Raw genomic sequence first — 27,263 nt, 5'->3', positions numbered from 1 at the left:
ATCCTGGTAAGCCTCAAGTACAGCTGTGGTCAAGCACCTCGTAGAAAGGCCCACACTGACCTCCCCAGCCACAATCTCACATGGGAGTACACTACTGTTTTCAGAAGAGGTCAACAAACTCACCTGACTTTGCATGTGGCACTAAGACTAGTCCACAGAAAGATAGCTGGCCCAGTCCTTAAGAAAGGAGGGGTATAATGTGGTGACATTCATCTGATGAAGTTGTTACTGCAAACTGGAAAGGCCCCAAAAGAGCAGGCCATTTTCTTTCCCTGGCAGTCATCGGGTTCCACCCAGAGAAAGCCAGCATCCATTTCTCTTTTCAAACTTTATTGAAATTGAATGAGTTTACATTTTCTCTATCTGAAAGTATGCTAATGAGAAATTAATTTTATGTGGGGTTGAAACTTTGGAAAACCGCCTCCTTCTCCAGCATTCTATGCAATATTTAATGCTACACATTTGCTAAAACGTGTATCAAAACCAGATTGTCTAAACTCATCCAGAAACGGTGAACGCTCTCTGAATGCTCCATCAGTCTTCCAAGCATATAACGAAGCAGCATGGGATATACACATTTTTTCCTTTTACCAAGATAGAGGTGTGCGCTGTGCTTCCAAGAGAAGAAAACTCAAGAGCAAGCCTGAGAGCCAATGCAGCTGACAGCAACAGCGAACTGCAGAGGGAGAGTGTGGTTGACAACTGCAGCTTTAAGGTGAAGCTTCCTGTCTGCTTCCAGAGGCTCTGCTATGCATCCATGGTACTAGTTCTCACTTCTAAGTGACCTGCAGAATGAAAGGATGGTTTTGGTACCAAGCACATCAGTAGAACACAGACACATACACCAGCTTTCTATCGATAGGGGGTTAAAGTCAAACATCGGGTACCAACAGAGATGCGTTAGATCCACGTAGATGGAAAAGAATTTCTATGGAACACTTCTGAAATACCTGAAAATGAATTCTGTTTCTCAACTGACAGCAGTATGTGATCTCACGTTGGCTCCTTAAAGGGGACATTATTCGGGCGAGTGAAAAAAGAATGCTATGTGGGTAATAGATTAGATAAAAGTAGCAAAGTTTTAGATTCTGAGGTTAATAATTGGTTACTTAAGAGAATGACTTTGCTTTTGGGATCTACAAAGTAAAATGTACAGGGTAAGTTGATAGGGTATGTGCAAGTTTTAATAGTTCAGAAAAGATTATCAATATCCATACACACAAACAGAAAGACAAAAGGGAAAAGAGACAAAGAGAGAGGCATAAAGCTAGTGTCACAAAAGCAATGATAGATAGTGAATCTGTGTCCTTTGTACTAAGGCTTAGAATTACTAAATTTAAAAATCATAAAAGTCAAACTTCTTTGGACTAGCATTACCCAACATCAGTCACCAGCTCTGAACTGGTAGCGTATTATTTTAAGTTTTGCATATATTGCTTTGGATTTAAGTTTAAATTCTCCTTCCTCTGTTTGGCTTCCTTCCACAATGCCATGGGTTCTCCGGGAATGGGAAGAGAAGGAACAGGTGTCTTTCTGCTTGGTATGGTCTTGGTGAGTCCCTGAGCTTTTATACATACATTAACTCATTTAGATCTTGAAACAACCTGGTGAGATCATAATATACTTTCTTTTATAGCAAAGAAAGTAAGGCACAGAGAGATTAGCTTTCCTGGGAAATGTTGCTCATGTTCATTTTGGTTAAAACAAGCTACCAATGCAATAAAAAGAAATCCTTAGAAGTTTCCCAGAATAGCTGGGAGCTGTAAAGACAGTTTTCACCTTTCTTTTAGTTTATGAAGAAATCTAGTGGCTGGAAATGAAAATAAGAAGAAAGAATTGTTTTACACTGATGTTTAAAAAGTGGGTCTTTTTTTTCAGCTCAAAGATATGACATTATAGCCATAAGTCATAAGGGAAAATAGTGAATACTAAATATGTAAGATTTAAAAAAAAATTCCTCAGAAAAAGCCGGGCAGTGGTGGTGCATGCCTTTAAATCTAGCACTCGGGAGGCAGAAGCAGGCAGATCTTTGTGGTTTCAAGGCCAGCCTGGTCTACAGAGCAAGTTCCCGGGCAGCCAAGGCTACCCAGAAAAAACTTGTCTTGAAAAACCAAAAAAAAAAAAAAAAAGAAAGAAAGAAAGAAAGAAAGAAAAGATAAAATCTTATTTTCTATATTTTATGAAACATTTACTTATTTAATTATAACAAGAATTGTAAAAAAGACCACTGTTACATATGCATATGTATACGTATATATAGCAAATATTGGAATAAGACATGTTAACAGTTGTTAGTTATAAATCATGGGAAAGGAGTGTAGGCATGAAATGGTTAAACAGTCTGTTCAGAACCATACAGCTGATAAGTAATGGCTCTGTATTCACATCCAGAACCTTGAACTCCAAATACTCAACGTTCATCACAGTATAGACAAAGTCACCCCACAACGCTCATGTTTAGACAGACTCTGTTTTTGAGCTGTGTGTATAAACACCAACATTCATCATAGTATAGACAAAGTCACCCCACAACACTCACGTTTAGACATACTCTGTTCTTGAGCTGTGTGTATGAGCACCAACGTTCATCACAGTATAGACAAAGTCACCCCACAACGCTCATGTTTAGACATATTCTGTTCTTGAGCTGTGTGTATGAGCACCAATGTTCATCACAATGTAGACAAAGTCACTCCACAACACTCATGTTTAGACATACTCTGTTCTTGAGCTGTGTGTACGAGCACCTTTTCCGGGATTCCCATTTGGCACCATTGCTCTCTTTGTATTGCTGCTGGAGGTTTTTTTAGCCATTGCTCCTCTCCTCAACTTGACACCTGCAGATACCGAGAGTAACCACATCAGAGTATAAAACTGTAAAAAAAAGTTGGGTGGAGGTGGTGACACATGCCTTTAATCCCAGCAGCACTCGGGAGGCAGAGCCAGGCCGATCTCTATGAGTCTGAGGCCAGCCTGGTCTACAGGGCTAGATCCAGGACAGGCACCAAAACTACACGGAGAAACCCTGTCTAGAAAAAAACAACCCCCCCCCCAAAAAAAACAATACAAAACAAAAAAATTGTAGAAAAATGTGTCCACCACCACCTTTCTGGACTGCATTGCCCCCCCAACCCCCACCCCCACCCAAAGGATCTAAGAAATAAACCTTTCTGGGTAGGGTAATGTAGGGGAGGGGAACTCAAGTTCTGAAGGGGCTTTTTTTTTTTTAAATCTCATCAGATAGAAATCTAATCAGTGTCATCATTTAACCTCACTCAGTGGGCCCGCCCCCTACTTAACGCTCTCCATTGCCGGAAGGAAGGAAGGAAGGAAGGAAGGAAGGAAGGAAGGAAGGAAGGAAGCAGACTTACTCTGTCTGCGGTTGCACTCGGCTGCGTTGGGTGCTGTCAACATGGCAAAGGGGTGCAGGGAGCGGCGGGGTAACAGAGCCTGGGAGACCTGAAAGAAGACAGTTCTGTTTCACAGCTGTGTGAGCCTCATCTGGGGAGCACCTGCTACTTACAGCACCCGAGTCCTGGTGAACTGTGTCGCTGAGGCACCTGACAGGAGGGTGACCATGGTCTTCATTTACAGCCTCTGCTTCATGCTTGTTCCCGTAACACAGAAGTCCCCTTTGCACCGGACATTCCTCACGGTTCCCTCTCCGGGCAAGAGTCCCTTTCCTGCCCCAGGGTCCTGCCTTTTCTTTGCTGTGGTGCTCAAGTATTCCCTTGTCTGAGGGAGGAACTTGCCCCGACATCATGCCCTCATCTGCTGTCTCCTGCCCCCACAAACGGATGCACAATATAGGCTGGGCACTGCTACTTACGCCCCTGGAATGTTTTTAGCGTGCTCTTAACTTTATCAGTAATCTTTTAATATATATATATATATATATATATATATATATATATATATATATATATATATATTTACATAACTTCCTCCATTCTCTCTTCTCCCCAACTCCTCCCATGCCCTTCCATCTCTAACTGGTGGCCTAATTTATTATTGTCACGTGTATATAAATGCATAAATATACCAATACAACCTGATGGGTCCATTTAGTGAGGCTGTGTGTCTATGATCCAGGACTGACTACTTTGTGTTAGATAACCAATGAAGAGATTCGGCCTGGGGGAGGCTTATTTCCCCCTGGAATGTTTTAAAACACCAGAACAACAGAGTCTGATTTAAATTTTTTAAGATCATCTGGGGGCTCAGTGGAAGAACGCTTGTCTGCCATGCAAAGGCCCTTGATTCACTCCCAGCAAAGAAAAAAAAAATAAATCAAACAAAAAGATCCCCTTGGCTTCTTTGTGGAGGAATACATGGGAAGGTGGAAGCAGAGAGGCCATTTAATTTCAGAGCCTTGGAGCGTACCTAACAGATAATAGCCCCTCCCCAAAGTTCTTAAGTAGCTGAATAACTACGGTTTTAGTTGAGGCACTAGCAGTTAACAACATGGATGTTATTTCCAGTTTGGCCGTGTTTGAATGTGAGCTGCATCATTATAGCACACGTGGCCTTGCAGCAGGACACGTGGGGTGGTAAGGCTACTTTTACATACTGTATCACGCTGTGGAACAATCTTCATACACTGCAAATATACATTGCTCTCACTGTGATGTGTTTTGAACGTCAACTTCACACCTGGGAGGGGGAATCTCAGTCAGCAATTGTTCAGATTAGGTTGGCCTGTGGGCACGGCCATGGGGAAGATCCTCCCCACTGTGGGTGGCACTAATCCCTAGCGGGGGACAGTGGATTGTGTTAACAGTGAAGAAGCAAGCCAAACTCTAGCGAGCATGCACTAACTCACTGCGCTCTGCCTTGACTGTGGATGTATTGTGACCTTCGAGTGCTCCAAGTTCCTGCCCCTTGACCTCCCCACCATGATGGACTAGACCCTGGAACTGTGAGTCTCACGAACCCTTTATCTCCCAAAGTGTCAGGTTCTTTATGACAGCATCAGGAAACAAACTGAAATGCCTGTTTAGGAAGGTGTCCTTACGGCACAAAAACTATGAGAAAAGAGGCCTTAGGTCAGAAAGGGTAGCTACGGCTGCTGTGTGTCAGGCATAAGGGAAGGGAAGCAGGATCGTGTGCCATCCTTGATAAAAACAAAACCAAAAAAGCAGGTATTTATTGGGCTCCGGTGTTCTTGCCTGAGAGGAGGTAAACCTGAGATTTGCAGAGGTCACTGCCAACCTGACTATCTGATGAGGTTTCCCGAGTCCTGATACTCTATGACTCACACCAGCCATTCACTTAGCTTCCTGTGTGGTTTATATAAAGGATTATTATAAAAGCGGGGTGACGCTTGGATCCTAATCTGGAGTTAATCGTGTTTTCTCTAATTCCGAACCTGTTTTCATCATCTCCGTGCTAAAGGATTGTATTAGTCACATCTTAGCCCATGAGCCTGGTAAATGCCACAGCACAGTCAGCAGAAGTTCCTTCGAGATGAGGATGTGTTAAGGCATGCAGGAACTGATCCAAAGAAGTCATGGAGAAACACAAGGGAGGTAAGGATTATGTCTTTATCTCCCGTCTTTCAAACTGAAGTGGTAATTTATTAAAACATTGCTATGGCAACAGTAAAGGGGAGGAGGAGTGGGGGGAGGAGGGCAAAAAGGAGGCAAGGGAGAGGTGAAATGATACAAATATATTTTAAATAGATAAATAAAAATATTGTTATGACCTCATCAAGACAGGAAGTGGGGGTGGGTGGGCTCTGACCCTTGGTGTCAAAACAACTGGACTCTTACAGCTCTCAGGCTTATCAGAGATGAAACCAGGCATATTGTTTGGAAAGATAGCTCGCACAACCCCCGGGAGTGCTGAAAACGTAGCTGGGATATTGCAAAAATATATTTCAGAACACTTTAATGTTGGTGAAAAAACTGACAAATTATTGGGAAAGCCTATGCCTTGGCTGATGCTTTCCTATAGTAGTTTTTCCAAAAGTTATGACTCAGTCTTGGGGAGAGAGGGATGCAGAAATGGGGAGATGGAAAGAGACAGAACAATTCATCAGAAAGATGGACCAATGACCTTAATGTGCACTTTCCCAGAGAGGAAATATATATAATTGTTGATAGGTGATCAGAATATGATTTAAAGCCACAGATGACGGAGGCACGAGGATTACAAGTTCAAAGTCGTCCTTTCCTATGTGGTGAGTTTAAGGTCAGCCTGTGCTACGAGACTTCCTCTCAAACAAACACACAAACAAACAAACAAACAAACACAAATCCATAACAACCGCTACCAACAAAGTCCAGGGTGAACTCCTAATTTACGCATTCTCTCTACTTTGGAAACAGCAGTGTAGATAGCATACACTGCTGACAGAACAGTCGCGTATGTGGTGAAAGCATGATCGGCAGGCGAGAACGGTAAGCTCTGGAGACCGGCACGTCTCACGTACTCCATAGGCTTGTCTGTTTAGTCATTATACTTTATCATATATGGTGTCAATTAGGACATAATTAACATGGATGGTATTCTAAGCCCTCTAGGACCTGGAGTCTGGGTGGACATAGCTGTTATCAAAGGCATGTTTTTGGATCCCCGGTTACTCCAATGTGTTAATCTCCAGCTTTTGTTGAAAATGTAGGTTCACAGGTGGATCTCTATGAGTTCAAGGCCAGCCTGGTCTGCAGAGTGAGTTGCTGGACAGCCAGGGTGGTTACACAGAGAAACACTGTCTTGGAAGAAAAAAAGAAAGAAAGAAAGAAAGAAAGAAAGAAAGAAAGAAAGAAAGAAAGAAAGAAAGAAAGAAAAGGAAGGAAGAAAGAGAAGGAAGGAAGGAAGGAAAGAAAGAAAGAAGGGAAGGAAGGAAGGAAGAAAGAAAGAAAAAGAAAATGTAGGTTCCTCTGTTTACAACAGGGCCACATCTTCATGTCTGTACAAATTAATTTGAGGGAAAATCCTTCAAGGAGGTACCTGAAGTAAATGAGAGAGGGTAGAGGAAGCTTGGTACTGAGAGAAGTGTTGCTGGCCCGAAGGAGGAGGCTGGTGTCCCCAGCAGGGTGGACTTTGTAGTAAAGGCAGTCCTCTGGAAGGCTCCCCTTGGGCCATCATGTAATTGATATGCATGGTCCCACCTAATCCTCAGAACAGCCTGGTGTGGTTGGGGATGGGACCTCAGACCTACTTACACATAGAAAGCTTGAGGTCAGGGAAAAATAACTTATGTGAGGCACGCAGCTAGGAAGGGATGGGTCTGTGTCTGGGTCCCATCAGCTTTGCCTCGGGAATTTTGATGTCTGAGTGTTGCTTAGGATGCGTTTGAATGCTAGCTCAGATGGGACGATCTTTGGGAAGACAGAGGAAAGCTGAGGCCCCGGGGTTCTTTGTTCAGTACCCTTGTTTCCTTCCATTACTTTTATTCTCTCTGCCTTTCCTTTCTTTTGTCCCCTTTTCTTCCATCGAACGAGGCTGAAGAATGTTTTGATCAGTTGCTTTATAGGCTTACGGAAGAGGTATGCTTCTTCTTCAGTTTAATTCACGTTGGGCATTTTATATTTATCTGGAGACAGTTGTAAATGTCCCACACTTATGGAAAGCCCTTAATGGAACCTTTTCTGGGTCCAGACTCCTCATCAAAAAAACAAAATAAAACAAACAGAAAACCAAATCCCTTGTTAACAAAAAACGCCATTTATCAGGAGCCTGTGGCTGATAGTGAACAGGACTTGCCTGTTCGCCTTTCTATCACCAGGGGGCAGCAGAGAGCCCCAGAGAAAGCCACTAGGCGGCGCACAGTCCCATAAATCCTTTCCAGTTGCCGGAAATTCATCCTAATCTGGTTTGTATCCTACTGGGTTTTAAACTCTAGTTTAGAAACTATTTCAGCTGTTGCGTAGGAGACGTTTTATCCAAAGGAGTCAAAGGTCATTCCGATATCAGCGGTAATTACAGAACCTTTGACCACACCTACTGTTTTAAAGCACTCTGGCTTCTAATTAAAACCATTACATTTGAAGTTTTGTTAACCCCCAAAAGACTATTTTAAGGTCGCCCTGCAGTTTCATTTTTGAAATGCTACATTGCCACTGAGAGATCCTGCCGGTTCCCCATCCAAGTTGAAGGAAAGTTCCCTGGGTAGAGTTGAGCCTGCAGTTCTGTAAAGGGGTGGGTGGGAGCTCCTGGCCACAGAGGGGCTGCTAGGGTTGCTTCCTCAAACCGCAATCGGCTGGGGAATTGGTTGCCTCAGACAGGCCAAGTTTGCATTGTGTTAATAACACACACATTTGATTAGCCGTTTAATGTTTGGATACTTAGAGCTGTGAGTCTCAGTCAGATGTGATTTTTGTCCCAAGGACACATTTGACAGTTGGGAAGCATTTTTGACAGTCACAAGTGGAGAGAAGCTTCTTGCCTCAGCTAGCTAGATGTTAGGGGTAGTGCTACATACCTCACTGCACATGGCAGTTCCCAGATCCAGCTTCCAACACATACAATACAGAATCGTCTGGCTCGAGGTGTTAAGAACTCCTGATACAAAGCTAGGTATGGTGGTATATGCCAGTGCGACAGATACTGAGATAGGAATTGCTTCAAGTTCAGGGCCGACTGGGCTACTTAACAAGGTCAAGGCCAGCCTGGACTACTTCACAAGAAAGGAAGAAAGAAAAGAAAAGGAAAGGAAAGGAAAGGAAAGGAAAGGAAAGGAAAGGAAAGGAAAGGAAAGGAAAGGAAAGGAAAGGAAAGGAAAGGAAAGGAAAAATAAACCAGCCATGACGGCGCACACCTTTAGTCCCAGCACTAGGAAAGCAGAGGCAAGTAGATCTCTGAGTTTGAGACCAGCTTATTCTACAGACTGAGTTCCAAGACAGCCAGGGCTACACAGAGAAACCCTGTCTCGGAGGAGGGGAAAAGAAAAGAAAAAGAAATAAATTAAACCCTGATGTAGAACATAGATTAACTTAATTGCCCAGTCTTGAGTTCCAATACCTTAATTCTAGCTATTGTTTTGAGGTTTTCATGTGCCAAACACTAGGGCTTCATGGGACTGACTCACTTAATGGCCACAACAACCCCACCTTCTAGCCTTGGCCTGAATTCCCTATGTAGCCAAGGATGATCTTAAAGTCCTGATCTCCTGTCTCCATCACCTAAGTGCTGGGATTTCAGGTATGTGCCACCACATCCGGCAACAGAACACTTTTTAAAATAAAGTAATAAAAGAACCCATCGAGGGCTCTGGAGAGGGAAAAAGCAGAGCTCTCCTGATAACGCCCAAGAAGCTCGTGAGAAAGGGGCAGGTGGCCACCATTAGCTGGGCTTTTTATCTTGAGCGGAAGCCTCATGGACCTGCCCCTCATTCTGGATGATCGAATGCATCAAACAAACGGCAGAGTGTGGCTTGCTCAGTGCACGTCACTGAGAGCATTCGTGAGAAGTTACAGTGGGCAGAAACAAGGAGCTGGACTCCTAACCCAGTGCTCTCCCTGCTGCCGACTCAGCCACCCACAAAACTCACCGGCAGTTCCTGTGTGCTGCTCCACATAAAAGGGGGTGTTTTACAAGCATGTGTGACTCAAGATGGGGCTGCTCCTGGTTTTTACCTTTATTAAAATTAGAATTATTGCCAGGCAGTGGTGCCGCACGCCTTTAATCCCAGCACTCAGGAGGGAGGCGGATCTCTGAGTTAGAGGCCAGCCTGGTCTACAGAGCCAGTTCCAGGACAGCCAGGGCTGCACCGAGAAACCCTGTCTCGAAAAACAAAAACAATACAATTATTTATTTGGAGGAGTGGGCACTTGTGTGCCATAATCGTTCATGTGGAGGTCAGAGGTCAGCTTGCAGGAGTGTGTTCTCTCCTTCTACTACATAGATTTTGGGAATTGAACCAGGGGGTCGAGATTGACTACAGGAGCCTTTATTTGATGAGTAATCCGAATATCTCAGTTTTTACTTTTGGACCTAAAATTGTTATTTAATCTGATGCCTGAAAATATATCATTGTGAATGTATACGCTAAATAATCGCATTCAGGGGCTGGGAATGTAACTCAATGGTAGAGTGGATGCTTAGCATGTAGAAGACTCTGAGTAGAGTCCCCAGCAACACACACACACACACACACACACACACACACACACACACACACGCACACATGCACACGCACATGCACACACACACACAGACACAGACATACACATAAAGAGCTATGAGCTAAGTTCTGAAAATGTATGTCAGTGGTAGAGCATTTGCTTAGCATATACCCATAAACAGGCCCCAAGTTCAATCCCTAGCATGTATATATGCCTGGTATTAATAGTCCCATATCACCCTTACCTTGGTAGAATCAGGACTGGCAGAAGAATGAGCCCCGTAGATTCTAAGGACTTCCTCAACTGGGATACTGTTCTGTGAAATAAAAACAATGTGTTGTCATATTGTGGTTTTTTTCTTGATTAAAAAACAGAATTCCTGCCCCTCCAGTGGGTGTAGTACAGTGTAAAGTAGCACAGCAACTAAATAATAATTTCTAGATGAATGGGTAGACAAGTTTTCTAGACACTAACATCTCTCATCTTTTTTTTTCTTGTCTCCCACAAATACTTTTTTGCAATACAGTATGGAAGCCAAATTTTTCTATTATGCATTTAAAAATCATAAATTTTACTATTAATAAATCCTAGGCATTTAGAAGCAATATTGAAAATATGTAACTATGCGTTAGTACCAAAATGGGCTTAGAAGTCATATAATGAAGCTGGGTGTGGGGGACACACACGCCTTTGATCTGAGCACTTGGGAGGCAGAGATAGGTAGAGCTCTGTGAGTTTGAGGCCAGCCTGGGCTACAAAGTCAGTTCCAGGATAGTCAGGGAGGGCTACACAGAGAAACCCTGTCCTGAAAGGGCAAAAAATAAAAATAAAAATAAAATAAAATAAAGAAAAAGAAAAAGACATATGGGATGTATGCATACACAGTGTTCTTCCCCTCACCATTAAGACTCCAGCGTAAGAGGATAAGATCACCGCTTCTCGCTCTTTTCGGTTTGGATACAGAGGTCTGCCATGAAGTGGCGTTTTCCTAAGGGGAAATATGGATAGAGAAGAGTTGGGGGTTGGGGGTGGCGCTTGTGTGTATGGAGGATGGAGAGGTCACCCACCTTGGTTTTTGAGTCAGGGTCTCCCTCTGGACCTGGGGCTCAGCAAGTAGACTAGGGCTGCCATCAAACACCAGGGATCCACATCTTTGCCTCTTCAGTGCTGTGATTACAAATGCATGCCACCATGCCCAGTATTTTACATGGGTTCTGGGGACCACACTCGGTTCCCTTACTCACATGGTAAGCGCTGGCTGAGCTATCTATCTTCCCGGCTCCTACACTTGTTCTTTTTGATACCTGCTAAGGTTGTGATGCTAATCCATAAGTAGCCAGCAATGGCTGTGCATTATCCACTTTTTAAACAGGATTAATATGATTGATTTTCTGTCTCTGAAACACCTACTTTGAATTGTTAATCTTCCAACAAAGTGACGAATTTTTATTTTTTGTCTGTTTTTTTTTTTTACTAAAGCTGTCACAAATGGTGACAGGCCCCATGATGGCTGGTTACGGCTTTGCTAGCAGGTATCCACCCCGCTTCCCGTCAGCTGCTTGGAGGAACCTGCCTGACTTTACTGCAAGCTTGCACACCTTTAGGGAGGCTGGAAATACCCCCAGCTCCTGAGAATGGTGTGTCCCACATCCTGACGAGTCAGGAAACAGAGACATTGAGACACGTGCCGGGTCTGCTTGTTGTTTGTTTAAATCGGTCCTGGTTTGGACTGAACCTTGTTATGAAGTGAGCTGGCTCTAATGGTGTCCACCTGGGAGAAAGAGACTAGAGGTAGGAGCTGGTAGCATCAGGGGAAGTTTAAAAAAATATATCACATTTATTTAGTGTGGTGGGAGGGAGAGAAGACAGACAGAGAGACGGGGAAGAGAGATCACATTTTGTGTGTGTGCGTGTGTGTGTGTGTGTGTGTGTGTGTGTGAGAGAGAGAGAGAGAGAGAGAGAGAGAGACAAAGAGACAGAGAGACAAAGAGACAGAGACAGAGAGAGACAGAGAGGGAGCGAGAGGAGAGCAAGAGAGGGAGAGAGAGAGCTTGCCTCACTGTGGAACACCTGTGAAGGTTAGAAGACACTTGGAGGGAACTTGCTCTCTCTTTCCACCCCGTGAGCTCCAGTGGTTGAATTCCGACAGTCAGGCTTGTTGGCAAGCCCACCGAGACGTCTCGTCAGTCTGCACTCAGAATTACTGTGCCTAACAGTCCAGTTCACAAACTTTTCAGCTACAGGAGCAATTCAACTCGCCTCCCCCACCTTCTCCCATCCTCTTGATGTCTTGTCTCTCCTCTCCCCCTCGCTCTAGTTCCTTCCCTAAGCTTGTTCAAACTGGATTTTCTGCTTATTGCTGTCCGTTCCTAACCGTGACCTTGAGCCAGGACCATGGGGTAGAAAGTGTCTGGACTTTGGAATGAGCTGTTCCTCGTGGCCTCTCAGTTCCCTGTCTGACCAGTCGAATGCACCTGCTGAGTCACTACACTTGAAGGAAAACGCTGATAACCCTGGGGAGGAAATGATCGGACAGACTCCAGCACTTCGCTGCTCACAGGCTCCAGAAACTGTAAGATCGCCCTTGGGAAGCAATTTCAGGCTTTACCTACAGAACTGGCTAAGAATAATAGCTTGAAATCATGCTTCTCAGGAAGAGCAGCCCATGCAAGATTTTTTTTTTTTTTTTAATGTACTTGACAGAAACCAATGATTAGAAATACTAACTGTGTGAGCATACCTATGACGACCTCAAGCTGCAGCTGTCTTCAGCTTCCGGCTGGAGGGGAAGTTTGCCTTGTGTTTGTATGTCAGAGTACCTCATAAGAAGATGCCAGATAGGGCTGGAACGTCCTCCGTCAACGAGAGTCATGTTTTACAAGGGAAAACCGCAAGGGCTGAGGAGCTGTCTCTGTAGGCAGAGTGCTTGTCCTGTGTAAGCATGAGGACCTGAGTTTGGGGCCCTCCCCATCATCCACGTCAAAATCTGGGCATGGTGGCACATCCTGCAATCCTAGTGCTGGGGAGATGGCCGTGAGGACAGGCTCCCTGGAGTTTGCTGGCCGGCTAGGCTTGCTGATGGCGAGCTCCAGATCCAGTGGGAGCTCTCTCAAAAACTAAGATGAAGAGTGACAGAGGAAGACACTGACACTGACCTCCGACTTCTGCATACACCCACATCCCTACACAGGAGTGCGCGTACATGCTTGTCTCCCTACCCACATTGAATAAATAGATTAAGAAGAAAAACATCGAACATATTTCAACTTACACTTTCTCCCACTGGAGCCAAGTTAAGTCTTCTGAGGGATCTAGCCATTGGCAAGCGACACTGATGGCCAAGTCGTAGTGGGCCTGGAAGCAGGAAATAGAGAGCAGAGGGCGTGGGTTCAGATCCCAGCAAAGCACTTCCCTGGACAATGGCATCACTAAGCCATGTTCCAACTGGGGAGGATTCTTATTTATAAATAGTCTGATGCTCAGTTAGAGCTATTTCAGGATCATTGGGCATTTACTTTATCTCCCACTAAATAGTCACTTGCTGTGTGTGGTCCAGGAAAGAAAGAACCCTCAACTGGGAATGAGGGAATGTGGCCTCACACTGGGATTGTTAAGGGTTTATTCTTGGGTAAGGATGAGCATTGGGCCTCCCTTGGAGAAAGAAGGCTACAGAGAACATTTTCGGATCCTGTTTGGTGTTAGAAATGCACTCCCAGGGACAGGGGAGGTGTGGGAACGTGGAGGGAGGTACTGTGGCGCTCACCTGGGGAGACAGAAACAATCTTGGAAGAGTTCACTGAGGAAGCATCCTCAGAGCTAGGGCTTGTGGGAAAGGGGGATTTCTGCAGATGGAGAAGGTCATTCCAGGGGGACATTGCATGAGCAACGGGCCAGATAGACCTGACTGAGTGACAGGTAGACAGCCTCACATCCAGTACAAAACAGGGTCAATTTTTGTGTTGATGCTTATCACGGTGGTGACCCTTCCCCAGGTCATCTGTAAGCTCTTACTTAATAAACATGTTTACCACTTACTATCAACATTTCCTTTTCATCCTTATATCCAGAAAATTGAAGTTGTCTGGGTTTGGTTACGGTTCTAAGAATTTCTAAATAATGCGATGATGCCCTCCAGGGACTTGACTAAAGTAAAATGTTGACCTAAATAATAAATAAGGGGTTTGGACCACGGTCATCTGTTGAAACCTCATCTGGAGTCTGATATCGGGACCAGTCACACTGGTCATGCTCATTCGAAATACAAGCACCCAGCCCTACCCACAACCTCCAGAATCAAAATAGCTCTGTAATAATACCTCATTAAAGTTTGAGAAGTACAGCTCTGATCGGTTTAACTTCCTGCGTGGTGTGTGCACACACAGAGGCAGGCCTAACTATAAACCCTGGCTTCACACAGAGGGAAACTGAGGAAAAGAGACACATTCCTTCTTAGCGCAAGGATAGCTTGTGGGCAGGGTTAAACTGAGTTTACTGATTTCTTTTGGATTAAATCTTTCTATAGTTTCTTCTCTAATTTCTGTGGAGAGAGCTAGCAGAACTTCACATGAGCCGGGCTCAGTATGAGTAACGAAAAGGATTCTAGGGTCATGTGTCACTTTGCCTTCTCTGCGCTAATGCAAACGATGACAGGTGATTAGTTGAGAACTGCGCTATTGCTAATTTTGTCAAGGTCTTTAACATTGTGGGTTAACATTTTAGCTTGCAGTCATTTATTTTTAATCTTTTCTCACCTATGTTTATTTTCATATTCTCTTTCTGCTTTCTACTTAGTGGATGAAGACGATCACAGGGTCAGCCTCAAGATGAGGAAAACTTAAGGACGAGGATGGGGTGCCTGTGTGCATGCGGATGTGAGTGTGTGTGTGTGTGTGTGTGTGTGGTGTGTCACATATACATTTGATCCTTGTTCTGTCCCCTTATTACATACAGAAGGCAATGGGAGTTGCACCAACATGACATTCTTTACCATCTCATCTAGAAAGGTGAGGTGACCTCTTCCTTTTGGATCAAATTCATTTTCCCGAAGTCTGATGCCAATATACTCTCCCCTTAAAAGCAAGAGAGCAGCATTGAACTATGGGGAACAATATAGGGTTCCGTCTTCAGAAAGAGGCTTTTTTTCCCAATCCCTCCCCCCACCCCGACACAAATGCCACAGAAGTCAATGATGATTTAGTAGCTGTTAATATTCAATTTTGGCTTGCATAGTGATCTCCAAAGGCTACAGGTTTGAAACATCTAATCACAATGAACTTAAATCACATTTATCTTAACATTAAATTCATCATTAGAGAGCAGGAAGAATGCAAAATGTCAACATACAGTATATATATATATATATATATATTGCAAGAGGAGGGCTAAGCTCCATTGTAAAAAATAAAGATTTCCTGCTGGGTATGGTATTACATGCCTTTAATCCCAGCAGGAAATAGAAACAGACACACCACCTAGGGGTGTTTATACTCCAAGAGAGGCTATAACATAAAAAAATGTGTTTTTAAAAATATTTCCCACAGAACACACTAGCATTGGGCATTCTGCCTGGAGTTAACATGGTCAGCAAGGAAATATCTATCTATCTATCTATCTATCTATCTATCTATCTATCTATCTATCTATCTATCTATCTGAGACAGGGTCTCTGTGTAGTCATGGCTGTCCCAGAACTCTGTAGAGAAAGCCAGCCTTGAATTCGGAGATCCACTTGCCTCTGCCTCCCGGAGTGCCAGGATTAAAGGCGTGCGCCACTACACCTGTCAGAGCTGGTGTTCTTAACTACCGTTTGTTTTTTCTTGTCATACTGGCTTCCAAACACGTATGTGTAAACACGAGTGAATTCCACACGTGCTTATTCCAGTATCTCTTAAAGGTTTAGTAGAAGACAATCATCTTTATAGGCAGACAAATGACATTTGATGGAATCTATGATAAGGTCTTTGATGAAAAAAGAAACTTATTAGTGTTGTGCCAACAATACATACAAAATAAAATATGACTTCTCGTATGATCTGTGATTTTTTTTTTAAATCAACATTTTTGAAGTACCAGGTTGAAGAAAGACTGAATGGGATCGGGGGAAAATGTATGGGAAACTTGGTCTTTATCAGTCAAGAAAGTTCAGAAGTCAAGAAAAAGGAAATGGGCTGTTTGGTTGTTAAGCTTGGTAATAGAAGTGGCAGAGACTCTGGTTTGAACGCTGGGCCCTAGGGCACATCTAGCATCTATAGCTTTACCAGTAAGTGCTACCCCTTTCAGTGATGCATCCTGTCCCCCTAGGCTTTGGAGGTGCCTTGCTCAGGCATGCTGCTGCAGAAGCATTTTCCCAAGAGACTCTGCGTCCTGCCCTGCACCACATGTGCCCGCCTGGCAGAGACAGAGGCCAGAGCGTCTACCGGCTTTCTCCCACTGAACAGAGAGATCCCTCCTTAGCTTTTTGTCCACCCGCCAATATCCAGACCATCTGTGGCAGCGTTCCAAACGCAAGGGTCAGAAACGAAAGTTATTTCAGCCATACTCACAGCAGCCTTTTCACCTCCTGCTTTACAAGCCTCTTTTCCATGACGGGAGGCTGGGGCTGAGCAGGTACTGGTAGCTTGCGCTCCACCTGATAGGCTTTAGGAAGAGCAATTTCTGCAAAACCTAGAAACTACAGCAGCAAATCAGAGAGAATATGAATTAGGGATGCTGTTGCTACTAATACCAGTCATGGAATCCGAGGCTGTGGAAGGGATCCAAGAACATCCAGAATTCAGGCCTTCTCCTATCCAGCAAGTGCCAAGTCAGAAAGTGACCTGGAGGCTAGCCCTAAATCTTGTGCCCATCTAACAGCTTATTCCTTAAGTTTTAATTCCAAGATATAAATTTAGTAAGTCACTTAATTTGTGTGTGCCTTTGAGGGCAGGTGCCCATGTGCCATGCATAAGGGTGGAGGTCAGAGCACAACTCTCAGGAGTTGGTTCTCTTGTGATGTCACCCAGGGAGGGAACTCAGGTCCTCAGACCTGAGGTTAGGTATTTTGCTTAAGTGTGTGTAAGCATTTTGACCTGCTGAGCCATCTTGCTTGCCCTCTTTCAAGTTTTCCTCACATTCACTGTGCGCTCATTCTCACACTCATCTGGGTTCTGAGACAGGGATGGTTCAGGTAGCAGTTGAGGAGGCTCTTTGGGCAGAACCACTCATACAGGCTGACTTGTGGTCTGGATGTATTGGAAGTGTCCTGTGTACGGTCAACACTGGGACTCTCAGGGTGCTCATGCTGGAGTGACAGCTAGTGATGGAACTGTCCGTGACTTTCCAGAGCTGTCATGGACAGTCATTTGACAGGCGACACAATGTGGCAGATGTGTCTTCAGTGCCCGCCTTGACTTTGAACTGGAAGGGTAATGGGATCAAAGGGGCTCTGAAGTCACACACACACACACACACACACACACACACACACATACACACACACATACACACACACACACACATATGTTTGTGAAAAAAAAATCATTACTACTGAATGGGAGAACTCAGCAACAAGTATAACTAGTACTCCAACCTACCAGCTCCATCTGTATTAATTTAAAAAGATCTGAAGCACCTTGTGATGACTAGTTTGATGAATCATCGTGACTGAATCACCATTATTAGATATTTGGTTAACCGCATTTAATCCCAGCACTTGGGAGGCAGAGGCAAGTGGATCTCTGTGAGTTCGAGGCCAGCCTGGTCTACAGAGTGAGTTCCAGGACAGCCAGGGCTACACAGAGAAACCTTGTCTTGAAAAAAAAACAAACCATACCAAACAAACAAACAAAAACATTATTCTGGATGTTTTCATAAAATTGTTTTCTGGATGAGATAAACATTTAAATTGAGAGACTTTAAAGTATATTTCCCTCCATAATGTGAGTGAGCCTTTCCTAATTGGTTGAAAGCCTTGAAGGAACAAGGATTAACCTCTCCTAGCAAGAAGGAAATCTGCCAGCAGAGAGCTTAGACTCTAACTGTAGCTCTTTCTGGGGTCTCCAGACTGCTGATCCTTTTCATCAAATTCCAACTGATCAAGCCTCCCAATCATGGGAATCAGTTTCTTTAAAATCAGTCTCCCTCCCCACCCCCCTTCTCTCTGCTTACTTGTGGTAGTTCCTTAGCTGTCTTCAGTACAGACTGCAAGTGTATACACACACACACACACACACACACACACACACACACACACACACACCTCCTGATTTTGTTTCTCTGGAGAAGACGACTGATTAGAGATGCAACAAAAATGTTGACAGACTATTTAAATTGTACATGTGATTTAAAGTCCCTCCTTTAAAAATAATCGAAGAGATAACTTGCTCTTCCTGCTGCTGCATCTGCTTCAGCCTGTGAGAAGAAGCACATGACTATGAAGAGGTGAAGGAGCCTTGCATAGAAGATACAGCTATTGCTCTGATCAGGAGAAAATGGGAGAGAATGTCGCAAGTTAGAAAGGAGGCCTCATGGTCTAGGAGAAGCCAGGCACCAGGATGGGGCATCCCCTCTACAAGTGATCGATGTGACCATGGTCAAGCTGCTTGGCTCTCTGATGTTACAAGAAACAAAAACAAAAAGCAACAAAACAAAACAAACAAGAAAAAAAAATCAAATACACAAAAAAAATTGGGTCTAGTTAACTTCTTGCCAGACTTTACCCTGACATTCTATCATTCCATTATGGCTGAAATGTGTTAAAATTCTTTTAATTCAACAATTTATAAAAGCATAAGCTCATAGGATTTTGTCCTATTTCATTCCTGTGTGGGGCCTGTCCCCACTTTTTCCCCCAGGGTACTCTTGAGCAGGGAGAAATGAGGAATACGTAGATAGAAATATAGAGGAAAGAGACAGTTAGAAACACAGGATAGCCTTGGGAGAGCCTGGGTCAAAACCCACCGGCCCCTTCTGTCTCTATTAAAGGGCTTTTTAAAGCAAAAGACCTCCCCCGCAGCACAGCCAAGTACAGACCATCCCAAATGCCTGGTGACCATGCATGTGGTCAAGCCATCTTCTAATGCAGCCCTGCTGGGTAAAGCAAGCTCAGATCTCACTAGGAAGCTTTTGTGGGCTCCCACACATTCCTTAATAGAAAGTGGGCTCAATTTCTTGGCAGGAAGTGGGCTCAGTCTCTTAGCAGGAAGTGGCTCAATACCTTGGCAGAAAGCAGGCTCATTAGCTTTGAAGTCTGCATAATGAAGGTCTTAGCATTTTCTTTAACCAATTCTTGTCTTACAGCTCTGAGCAATCCCTTTGATTTCATATTTATGAATTACAAATTTGTGTCTTTGCTGCCACAGCTTTCTCTTAGCACCCCCATCCCAACATGGTATAATATCTGAAGTTGTATCATGTATATAATATTTTAAATATTAACAATACGAGTGCCTACCACCTCTAAATCACTAGGCAGGGGGTCAGGAGACTTTGAAAGACCAGCAACTAGCTATGTCACCTTATGCAAATTAACTTTCTGGTGTTTTGCCTTTTTTCTTGTCTGGTGAGGTTAACTGGAAATTCTCCTACGGTTGTCAGCCATTTGCATAGACTATTCAGTTAGACTTGATTTTTGCCGGTCACTCTTTTCTGTCTATAGAGCTCTTAAGGAACCAAGATCATTACCTTGAAATACACCCAAAAGGGACACTGCTAAGATGTCAGCTGCCTCAAGCTCTAGCTTCTTTATAGACATCAAGTCCCCCTACTCCAAGTCACAATCCCCATAGTTTAAGGAATCCTGGGCACTGTGGACTGTCTGCACCTTCCAAGCAGATCCCCTCTCCACAATCCTGTCTCAGTGATATATAGATGTCTACTACATTAGACTAGTTGCAGGCTCTTACCAACCTCCTCCCCCACTCCCCAGAACGTCTCACCAACTGGAGGCTAATTGTAGCCCTTCTGTTCTTCTTGGTACCTGCAGGCCGGCTTGAGCATTGGAAGGCTTGAGCTGCTGCTCAAAGTCATCCCGAACGCAGATGCTTTTGCCTGGTTGCTAGGAAACGGTGACTGGATGAAAATAGTTTTATAAACATCCTCCTGTCTCCTCCCACGCACATATGAGGGGGGTGTCGTATATTTGAGACAGATTGTGACCCTGGCCTTTAGTTCACATATCTTTTCACCTGAGTAGGCACAGGTGTACCAGCTAAATGATTAATCAGGAAACCGAGATGAGAAGAGGAGGTCACTTCCCCAGGTTTTTTTTTTTTCTCTCTCTTTCCTTCCTTCCTTCCTTGCTTGCTTCCTCCCACCCTCCCTTGCTTCCTTCCTTCCTTCCTTCCTTGCATCCTTCCTTCCTTGCTTCCTTCCTTCTTTCCTTCCTCACTTCCTTCCTGACTTCCTTCCTTCCTTGAATTCTTCCTTCCTTCTTGACTTCCTTCCTTCCTTCCTTCCTTGCTTGCTTCTTTCCTTTCTTCTTTTCTAAAACAGCATTTGGCTACAGATGGAGGGGTCAGAGGATTTTGCTAGAGAAGCCAGTGGAACTCCAGCTCCTTCACACTTAGAGCACCCCAAGAAATCTCTTGGGGTGATTCTACTCAATGAATATGAATATAGAGTGGTGGAAATCCTGGGAAACAGCCTCCTGGGAACAAACCATCATGGCTGGTTAGTTTTGGGCCAACTTGACACCAACGAGAGTCATTCGGAAAGAAGGAACCTTTCTTAATCAGATGGCCTGAGGCAAGCGTGTAAGGGCATTTTCTTGATTAATGATTAATGGATGAGGGTCCAGCTCACTGTGGGCGGTGCCACCCCTGGTCAAGTGGTCCTGGGTTGTCTAAGTAAGTAGGTTGAGCAAGCCATGAGGAGGAAACCAATAAGCAATGCCCCTCATGGTTTCTGCTTCAGTTTTTGCCTCCGGGTTCCAGCCTTGAGCTCCTTCCCCGGCTTCCCTCCATAATGGACTCTAGTCTATAAGATGTGAAAAACTCTTTCCTCCCCAGGATCATTGGTGATCATTATTTTATCACAGCAACAGAAAACCAAACTAGGACATAGTACCACCGCTCCCCTGATGAATTGTACCCCTGCTGACACACTCTCCTTGTCCAAGTAGAAGACTTCTCTTTGCTCTTATGATGACATCTAAATGTCTAGTTGGATATTCTGCCCCTAGGCTAGGGACATGTTATCAACACTCCTTTCTTTGTGTTTCTGGTACTAAGGATGGAACCTAGGGCCTGTTCATTCTAGGTAAACACTGTACCCATGAACATTATAGCCACAGACTGTAAACATTTCTATTAGTCATCATTTTCCTCTCTCTTGGTTATGTTGTGGAGGAAAAATATCTTTCCTCATGAATACCAAATTTCCTGGCTGAGGACTTCCTAATAATAGACTGAGAAATAACAATAAGAGAAAGGCATTAATACAGCTAATATGTTTTATATGACATAAGATATTTCATAATCAAACGAAGACACAAAGAAACAGGTAGTCTGAGTGTTTACATACTGAGTTTTGGAATAGTGGACAGTGTTAGCATTTCTGGCACCACCACGCCAGCCCCAGGGCCCTATGGCCGCACATGCGCTGTCAGTATTCAGGCAAATGCTTAGTCCAATCCGCGCATGTGCTGCGTGGCTGCGTAGTCTCTATGCACATGTGCTAAATTCCCTCATTAAAGGCAAACCCATCCCCATCTCTCTCTCTTCCACAGCTTCTTTATCTGCTTCTGCACGCCCTTCTCTCGCTCCATCCGGTCCCATCTCTCTTTCTCTTCCTCTCTCTTCTCTTCCTGCAGCTTCTGGTCTCCCTGTGCCTCCTTCCTCCCCGCTTCTCTCCCTTCCCCGTAATAAAATCCTCCACGTGAGCCCTGGTGTGCATGCATGGTGTGTCTGTCTGCGCCTCCTGCCATTTTATAACAGACAGCCACTGTGAAATATGAGTGACAGAGATTCAGTGATCTTGCGGTGATACCCTGGGAGACTCAAACCAAGCCGGCTTGCTCAGGTGCTTCTCTGCTCCTGTGTCATTGGCTCCCCTCCAGAGCAGGAAGCCACCTGTCACTTGAGAAGTTAGGCTCCACTTCAAGTGAGAACCGGCAGCTATTGCTTGCTTCGGGGAGAAGGTAACAGCGACCTTCCTGTTGCGATTGCTTCCTCAAAGCCAACATGCCAGGGTCCTCATTTCCCTGAAGGGTCTCATGTCACAAAACCGTTGGCTTTCGTCTCTACATTTTATGAGAGGGGCCTAGGATTGGTAGAGAACAGATAATCTCTCCTATAACCAGATGGTTGTGTTTTTAGCATTTGGATTTGGTGTGTGTGGTAATGGGGCACCACACACCCATGTGTACATGCCCACAGCATATGACCAACCATTATATATGAATGGAGTATTTTCTTCATAAAGGGATGCAATTGTATAAACTTCTCTGTGGAAAGAAGAGACCAAACATTCCAGGGTGACGAGGAGAAATAAGCCTACTCTAGGATTTAGACAAGTCTGGGCACATCCAGACAAGTCTGGAGGATTAGTGAGTGTGGGAGCATCCAGATTCCGTTTGGATCAGTGCTTCTGACTTTGGCTGTGTGTTCCACCTGAGGAATTTTTAAAACTCCCAGAACCATTACCTTTGAATCTCCGAGAGTGAGATCAAGCCATCGTTTTCCTTACATTTCCACAAGGGCTCTGATACACAAGGAAGGTTGGTGGTCATGAATGCATGTCGGAGACGGAGGAACATCTGGGTGGGAGGTGCTTCATCACCACACAGCTGCACCATACTTTAGCTGAGGGAAAGTTCTCTTCGTTTCAAAACAAACAAACAAACAAAAAAAGATGATGAATGGTGGAAACAAGGCTGTCAGTGAAACATTTTAGAGGTGACCCCTCCCCCGTGCTTATACTAAGTTCCTTTTTTAAAAGTTAAAATATAATTGTATCATTTCTCCCCTTCCTACCTCTCCCATGGCCCCTCCCTCATAAATTCATGGCCCCTTTTTCTTTGTTTTACACACACACACACACACACACACACACACACACACACATGCTCTATTTAGTGTTACTTGTATGTATCTGATTTCAGGGCTGACCACTTGGTATTGGATAACCAATTTACCAGTGAGAGGGCTCCTAAGGGAAGATTATTTCTCCTGCTCTCTGTATTCCTCAGTTGCCTGTAGTTCTTCGTTTAGGGGTGGGGCTCTGTGAGGTCTTCCCCCTTCCACATTGGCATGTCTGTTGATATTGAACTGCTTCATTTCTGCAGCCATATTATTGAGGTATCATGGCTGAAGCTACCCTGTCATTTCTAGGAGACACAATCCCACAGCCTAGTTTCTGGTCCTCTGGCTCTTAGATAGTCTTTCTGCCTCCTTTTCCACGATGTTCCCTGAACCTTAATGTGCAGGAGTTGTGTTGTAGATGTATACACTGGAGCTGGGCACTCTATGATCAATTCTTCTCTGCATTTTCATCAGTTTTGGTTTCCTGTAATGGTCTCCATCTGTTGCAAAGAGAAGGTTTTTGTTTGCTTGTTTTTGTGCTGGAGAATGTGTGTGTGTGTGTGTGTGTGTGTGTGTGTGTGTGTGTGTGTGTCTGACCTACACTTATCTGTGAGTATAAGAATAAGTATTTAGAATGCGTCTAGGAATTATGTGGGTTTAGTATTGGTAGTAAGTTCTCTTCGAAGGTCCATGAACTCACTAGTCTGTTGTGGAGTAATAGCTGAAGATGTGTTAAATTCATTTATGCTGTGGAGCATTTGTTTAATGATGCAAAGATGTGTTGCATTCTTTTTTTTTAATTTTTAAATGCATTTTATTTATTTTCTATCTGTGTAGGCACATACATATATGCTCAAGTCTTGGTGTGCATGTGGAGGTCAGAGGACAGACAAGTTTCAAAAGTTAGTTCTCTTTACATCATGTGGGTTCCAAGTCCTGAACTCAGGTCACCTAATCGAGGTGGCGAGCACCGGCTTGATGGCCTGAAACCTGACTTTTTAACAAGACTGAATAAAAGTGTAGTTTGGGGAAACAATTTTAATCTTCACTGTGTGAGAGGTTACAGGCACAATAAATTAAAAGTTATATGTTAAACCAACATTTCCTTTATACAAAGTATTAAAATACAATCACATTTCTAAAAACTCATAAGTAAGTTAACTCAAAAGCTATAAAGAGAAACATCAGGGGCTGGAGAGATAGCTCAGAGGTTAAGAGCGCTGGCTGCTCTTCCAGAGGTCCTGAGTTCAATTCCCAGCAACCACATGGTGGCTCACAACCATCTGTAATGAGATCTGATGCCCTCTTCTGGCATGCAGTTGTACATGCAGACTGAACACTGTACTATGATAAATAAATAAATCTTAGAGAGAGAGAGAGAGAGAGAGAGAGAGAGAGAGAGAGAGAGAGAGAGAGAGAGAGAGAAACATCAATGGGGCAAAAGTATGAATGAAGACACTCTTGAATTCCCACTTTGCATCGAGCATCAAAAACTACCAATATTTTAGTCCTTTTCTTGCACAGTATTCTGTATCCACATTCTCTGCATCTGACTGGATTCCTGGACTTTATTTCATTTTCCGTGTGACACTCTCCACAAATATATATCATTGGCTGCTGCTTTGGGGGTTGAACATCTTTCTGGGTGTCCATTGTTAGTGCCTTGGTACCTGAAAGGAGCTTCTCTGTACATGCAAAGCCTTTTTTCTGTGTTGCATTATTTTATGTTTCATTTGTTTAACTCTGCGAAGCTGTGTTACTTTGTCTGCCTAAAACACCTGATTGGTCTAATAAAGAGCTGCATGGCCAATAGCAAGGCAGGAGAAAGGATAGGAGGAGCTGCCAGGCAGAGAGAATATATATAGAGAGAGGGAGAGAAGAAAGGAGCAAGAAAGAGGAGAGGTGGGCATCAGGGGCCAGCCACCTAGTTACACTGCCAGCCACACAGTAAGAAGTAAAAAAAGGTATATAGAACAGAGAAATGTAAAAGCCCAGAGGCAAGAGGTAGATGGGATAATTTAAATTAAGAAAAGCTGGCTAGAAACAAGCCAACCTAAGGCTGGGCATTTATAAGAAAGAGTAAGTTTCCACGTATTTATTTGGGAGCTGGGTGGCAGGCTCCCAAAAGAGAAAAAATAAAACAAAAACAAAAAACCAACAACTACACTCGTCCTAGGTAGTTGGCTAGATTCCTAGTACCAGGCATGATTTCTCTCCTGTTGAGTGAGCCTTAAGTCCAATTAGACAGTTGTTGATTGCCATCAAGATATGAGCGTCACTATTACACCCTTAGAGTATCTCTCCATGCTGGCTATTTTTGTGGGTCATAGGTGACACAGCTGGGTAGGACTATTGGCTGCCTCCCTCCATCAGCAGCTGGCACAGAACCATCTGGTAATGTGAAAGCTGGTCCTCAGGGAAGAAGCTTTTCAGCCGGATCCAGGTGGAATCCTGAGTCCTGGGCTAAAGTGCATGGTGTCTTCATCAACAGAGGTTTACTTCCAATCTCTGGCAGAAAACCAAGGGCAGCAGCAGTAGCCTATGTTGTTCTGGGAGTCTCCTGGACAACCCTGACCTACAATTTGAAAGGGAGGGTCTCATGCCTGATACTGGGGTTTCTGTTAGATAGTCTAAGGTTCTTGGAGGGGAGCATTGTCAATCCAAGTGGGATAACTTCATTTAAACTGTACATGTACACACACACACACACACACACACACACACACACACACTGATATGTGTTATATGTAATTTTAGACAAATAAAAAATAATATAATTCCTTATGTCTGCCTTTTCAGATATCCTTAGTGTTATTTTTCTCTCTTCCCTCCCTTTTCTTTTGCAAATTTTCCCCTTTTCTTCCACAATTAAAGCTACCCCCTTTTTTTTTTCTCATTTTCCCCCATATACTAAGTTCTGTTTGTTTTGTTTTGTTTTGTTTTTTTCAGGACAGAGTTTCTCTGTGTAGCTCTGGCTGTCCTGGAACTCTCTCTGTAGACCAGGCTGGCCTTGAACTCACAGAGATCCATCTGCCTCTGCCTCCCAAGTGGGGGCAGCTCACATACTAAGTTCTTAAAAGTAGGATTTTCATTTTATTTTTAAAGTAAAAAACTTCAGGCTACAGAGATGTCTCAGTCAGTTAAGTGTTCATTGTTCAAGCATGTGAGTTTGATCTTCAGCATCTGCAGAAAACACTGAGTGTGCCAGCCTGTAATCCCAGCACTGGGGAGGCAGAGACAAGGTCCCTCTGCGGCTCGCCTGGTAGCCAGGCTAGCCAAATTGGTGAAATCTGCATTCCTTGGGAGACCTTGTGTCAAAAAACAAGGTGGGGGACGGTAAGATGACTCAGTAAGGAAGAGAGCTTGCCACTGATTCTGATGTCATGAGTTCAATCTCTACACTCCACAATAGGAGAGAATTAACTCTCAAAAGTTGTCCCCTGGGTTCCACACTCACACTGTGGCACCTGTCCACACTTATATTTTTGTGTGTGTGCACCACACACAAAAATATAATAAATACAAATTTTAAAATAAGATGGAGAGCAATTGAGGGAAAAAAAAAAACACCTCAATTGAGGCCAACCTCTGGACTTACACTCATCCACACATGTGTGTACATACATGATCACATTCATAGACACACAAATAAATAAAATAACTTGCTCTTTAGACAAGAGAACAACGGTAACTGTTGAATCAGGGTCTTTCAACTCCTCCATCAGGATTAGTAAATGGTTTTCTAAAGTCCTTTTCTCATTTTGTTGTTTCTTTATGGAAGGTATTTACAATGGATGGTTGTCCTCCTAGGTTGGCTGAGAAATGAAATCTGCCTTGGCTGTTTCCAGAACATCAATGACCATAAAGAGACATGTAGCCGGAAGGTTTTTTAAGTCCCACCCAGCCCCATGGTCCCTCGGCCGCTTATAAAATAATAATTCAGAGGCTTAATATTAACTACCAATTGTATGGCCTATGGCAGGCTTCTTGCTAGCTAGCTCTTATAACTTAACCCATTTCTATTAATCTATAAGTTGCTCCGTGGCTGTGGCATTACCAGTCTGCTGGCATCTTACTGCTCCTTCTGTGACAGCTTGAATCTCTACCTGCTCTCTTTTCTTCTCTCTGTATATCTGTTTGGATTTCCCATCTGCCTCTAAGCTGCCTTGCCATAGGCCAATGCAGCTTTATTTATCAA

The 27,263-nt window shown here is 43.9% G+C and overlaps 2 protein-coding genes across 2 annotated transcripts; both read right to left on the bottom strand.

Annotated features, from left to right (window-relative positions):
• Positions 1 to 401: 401 nt before the first annotated feature.
• Positions 402 to 16,650, bottom strand: C13H2orf80 (chromosome 13 C2orf80 homolog). Its single transcript, XM_059278536.1, has 8 exons — positions 16,610 to 16,650; positions 15,055 to 15,136; positions 13,339 to 13,421; positions 10,968 to 11,055; positions 10,312 to 10,383; positions 3,372 to 3,459; positions 2,540 to 2,837; positions 402 to 785 (listed from the first exon to the last, which is right to left on the bottom strand). The coding sequence occupies exons 1-7, from the start codon at positions 16,648 to 16,650 to the stop codon at positions 2,710 to 2,712; spliced, it is 582 nt and encodes a 193-aa protein (XP_059134519.1). The 3' UTR covers positions 402 to 785; positions 2,540 to 2,709.
• A 1,751-nt stretch (positions 16,651 to 18,401) lies between these two features.
• On the bottom strand, positions 18,402 to 24,718 carry LOC131923183 (DNA-directed RNA polymerases I, II, and III subunit RPABC4-like). The gene is made up of 3 exons (XM_059278122.1): positions 24,539 to 24,718; positions 20,023 to 20,100; positions 18,402 to 18,455 (listed from the first exon to the last, which is right to left on the bottom strand). Exons 1-3 carry the CDS (start codon positions 24,716 to 24,718, stop codon positions 18,402 to 18,404), a joined length of 312 nt encoding a protein of 103 aa, XP_059134105.1.
• Positions 24,719 to 27,263: the final 2,545 nt, after the last annotated feature.

This window comes from Peromyscus eremicus, chromosome 13 (assembly GCF_949786415.1).
Source record: "Peromyscus eremicus chromosome 13, PerEre_H2_v1, whole genome shotgun sequence".
NCBI classification, from domain to species: domain Eukaryota; kingdom Metazoa; phylum Chordata; class Mammalia; order Rodentia; family Cricetidae; genus Peromyscus; species Peromyscus eremicus.
This window is presented reverse-complemented; position numbering and strand designations above follow the sequence as displayed.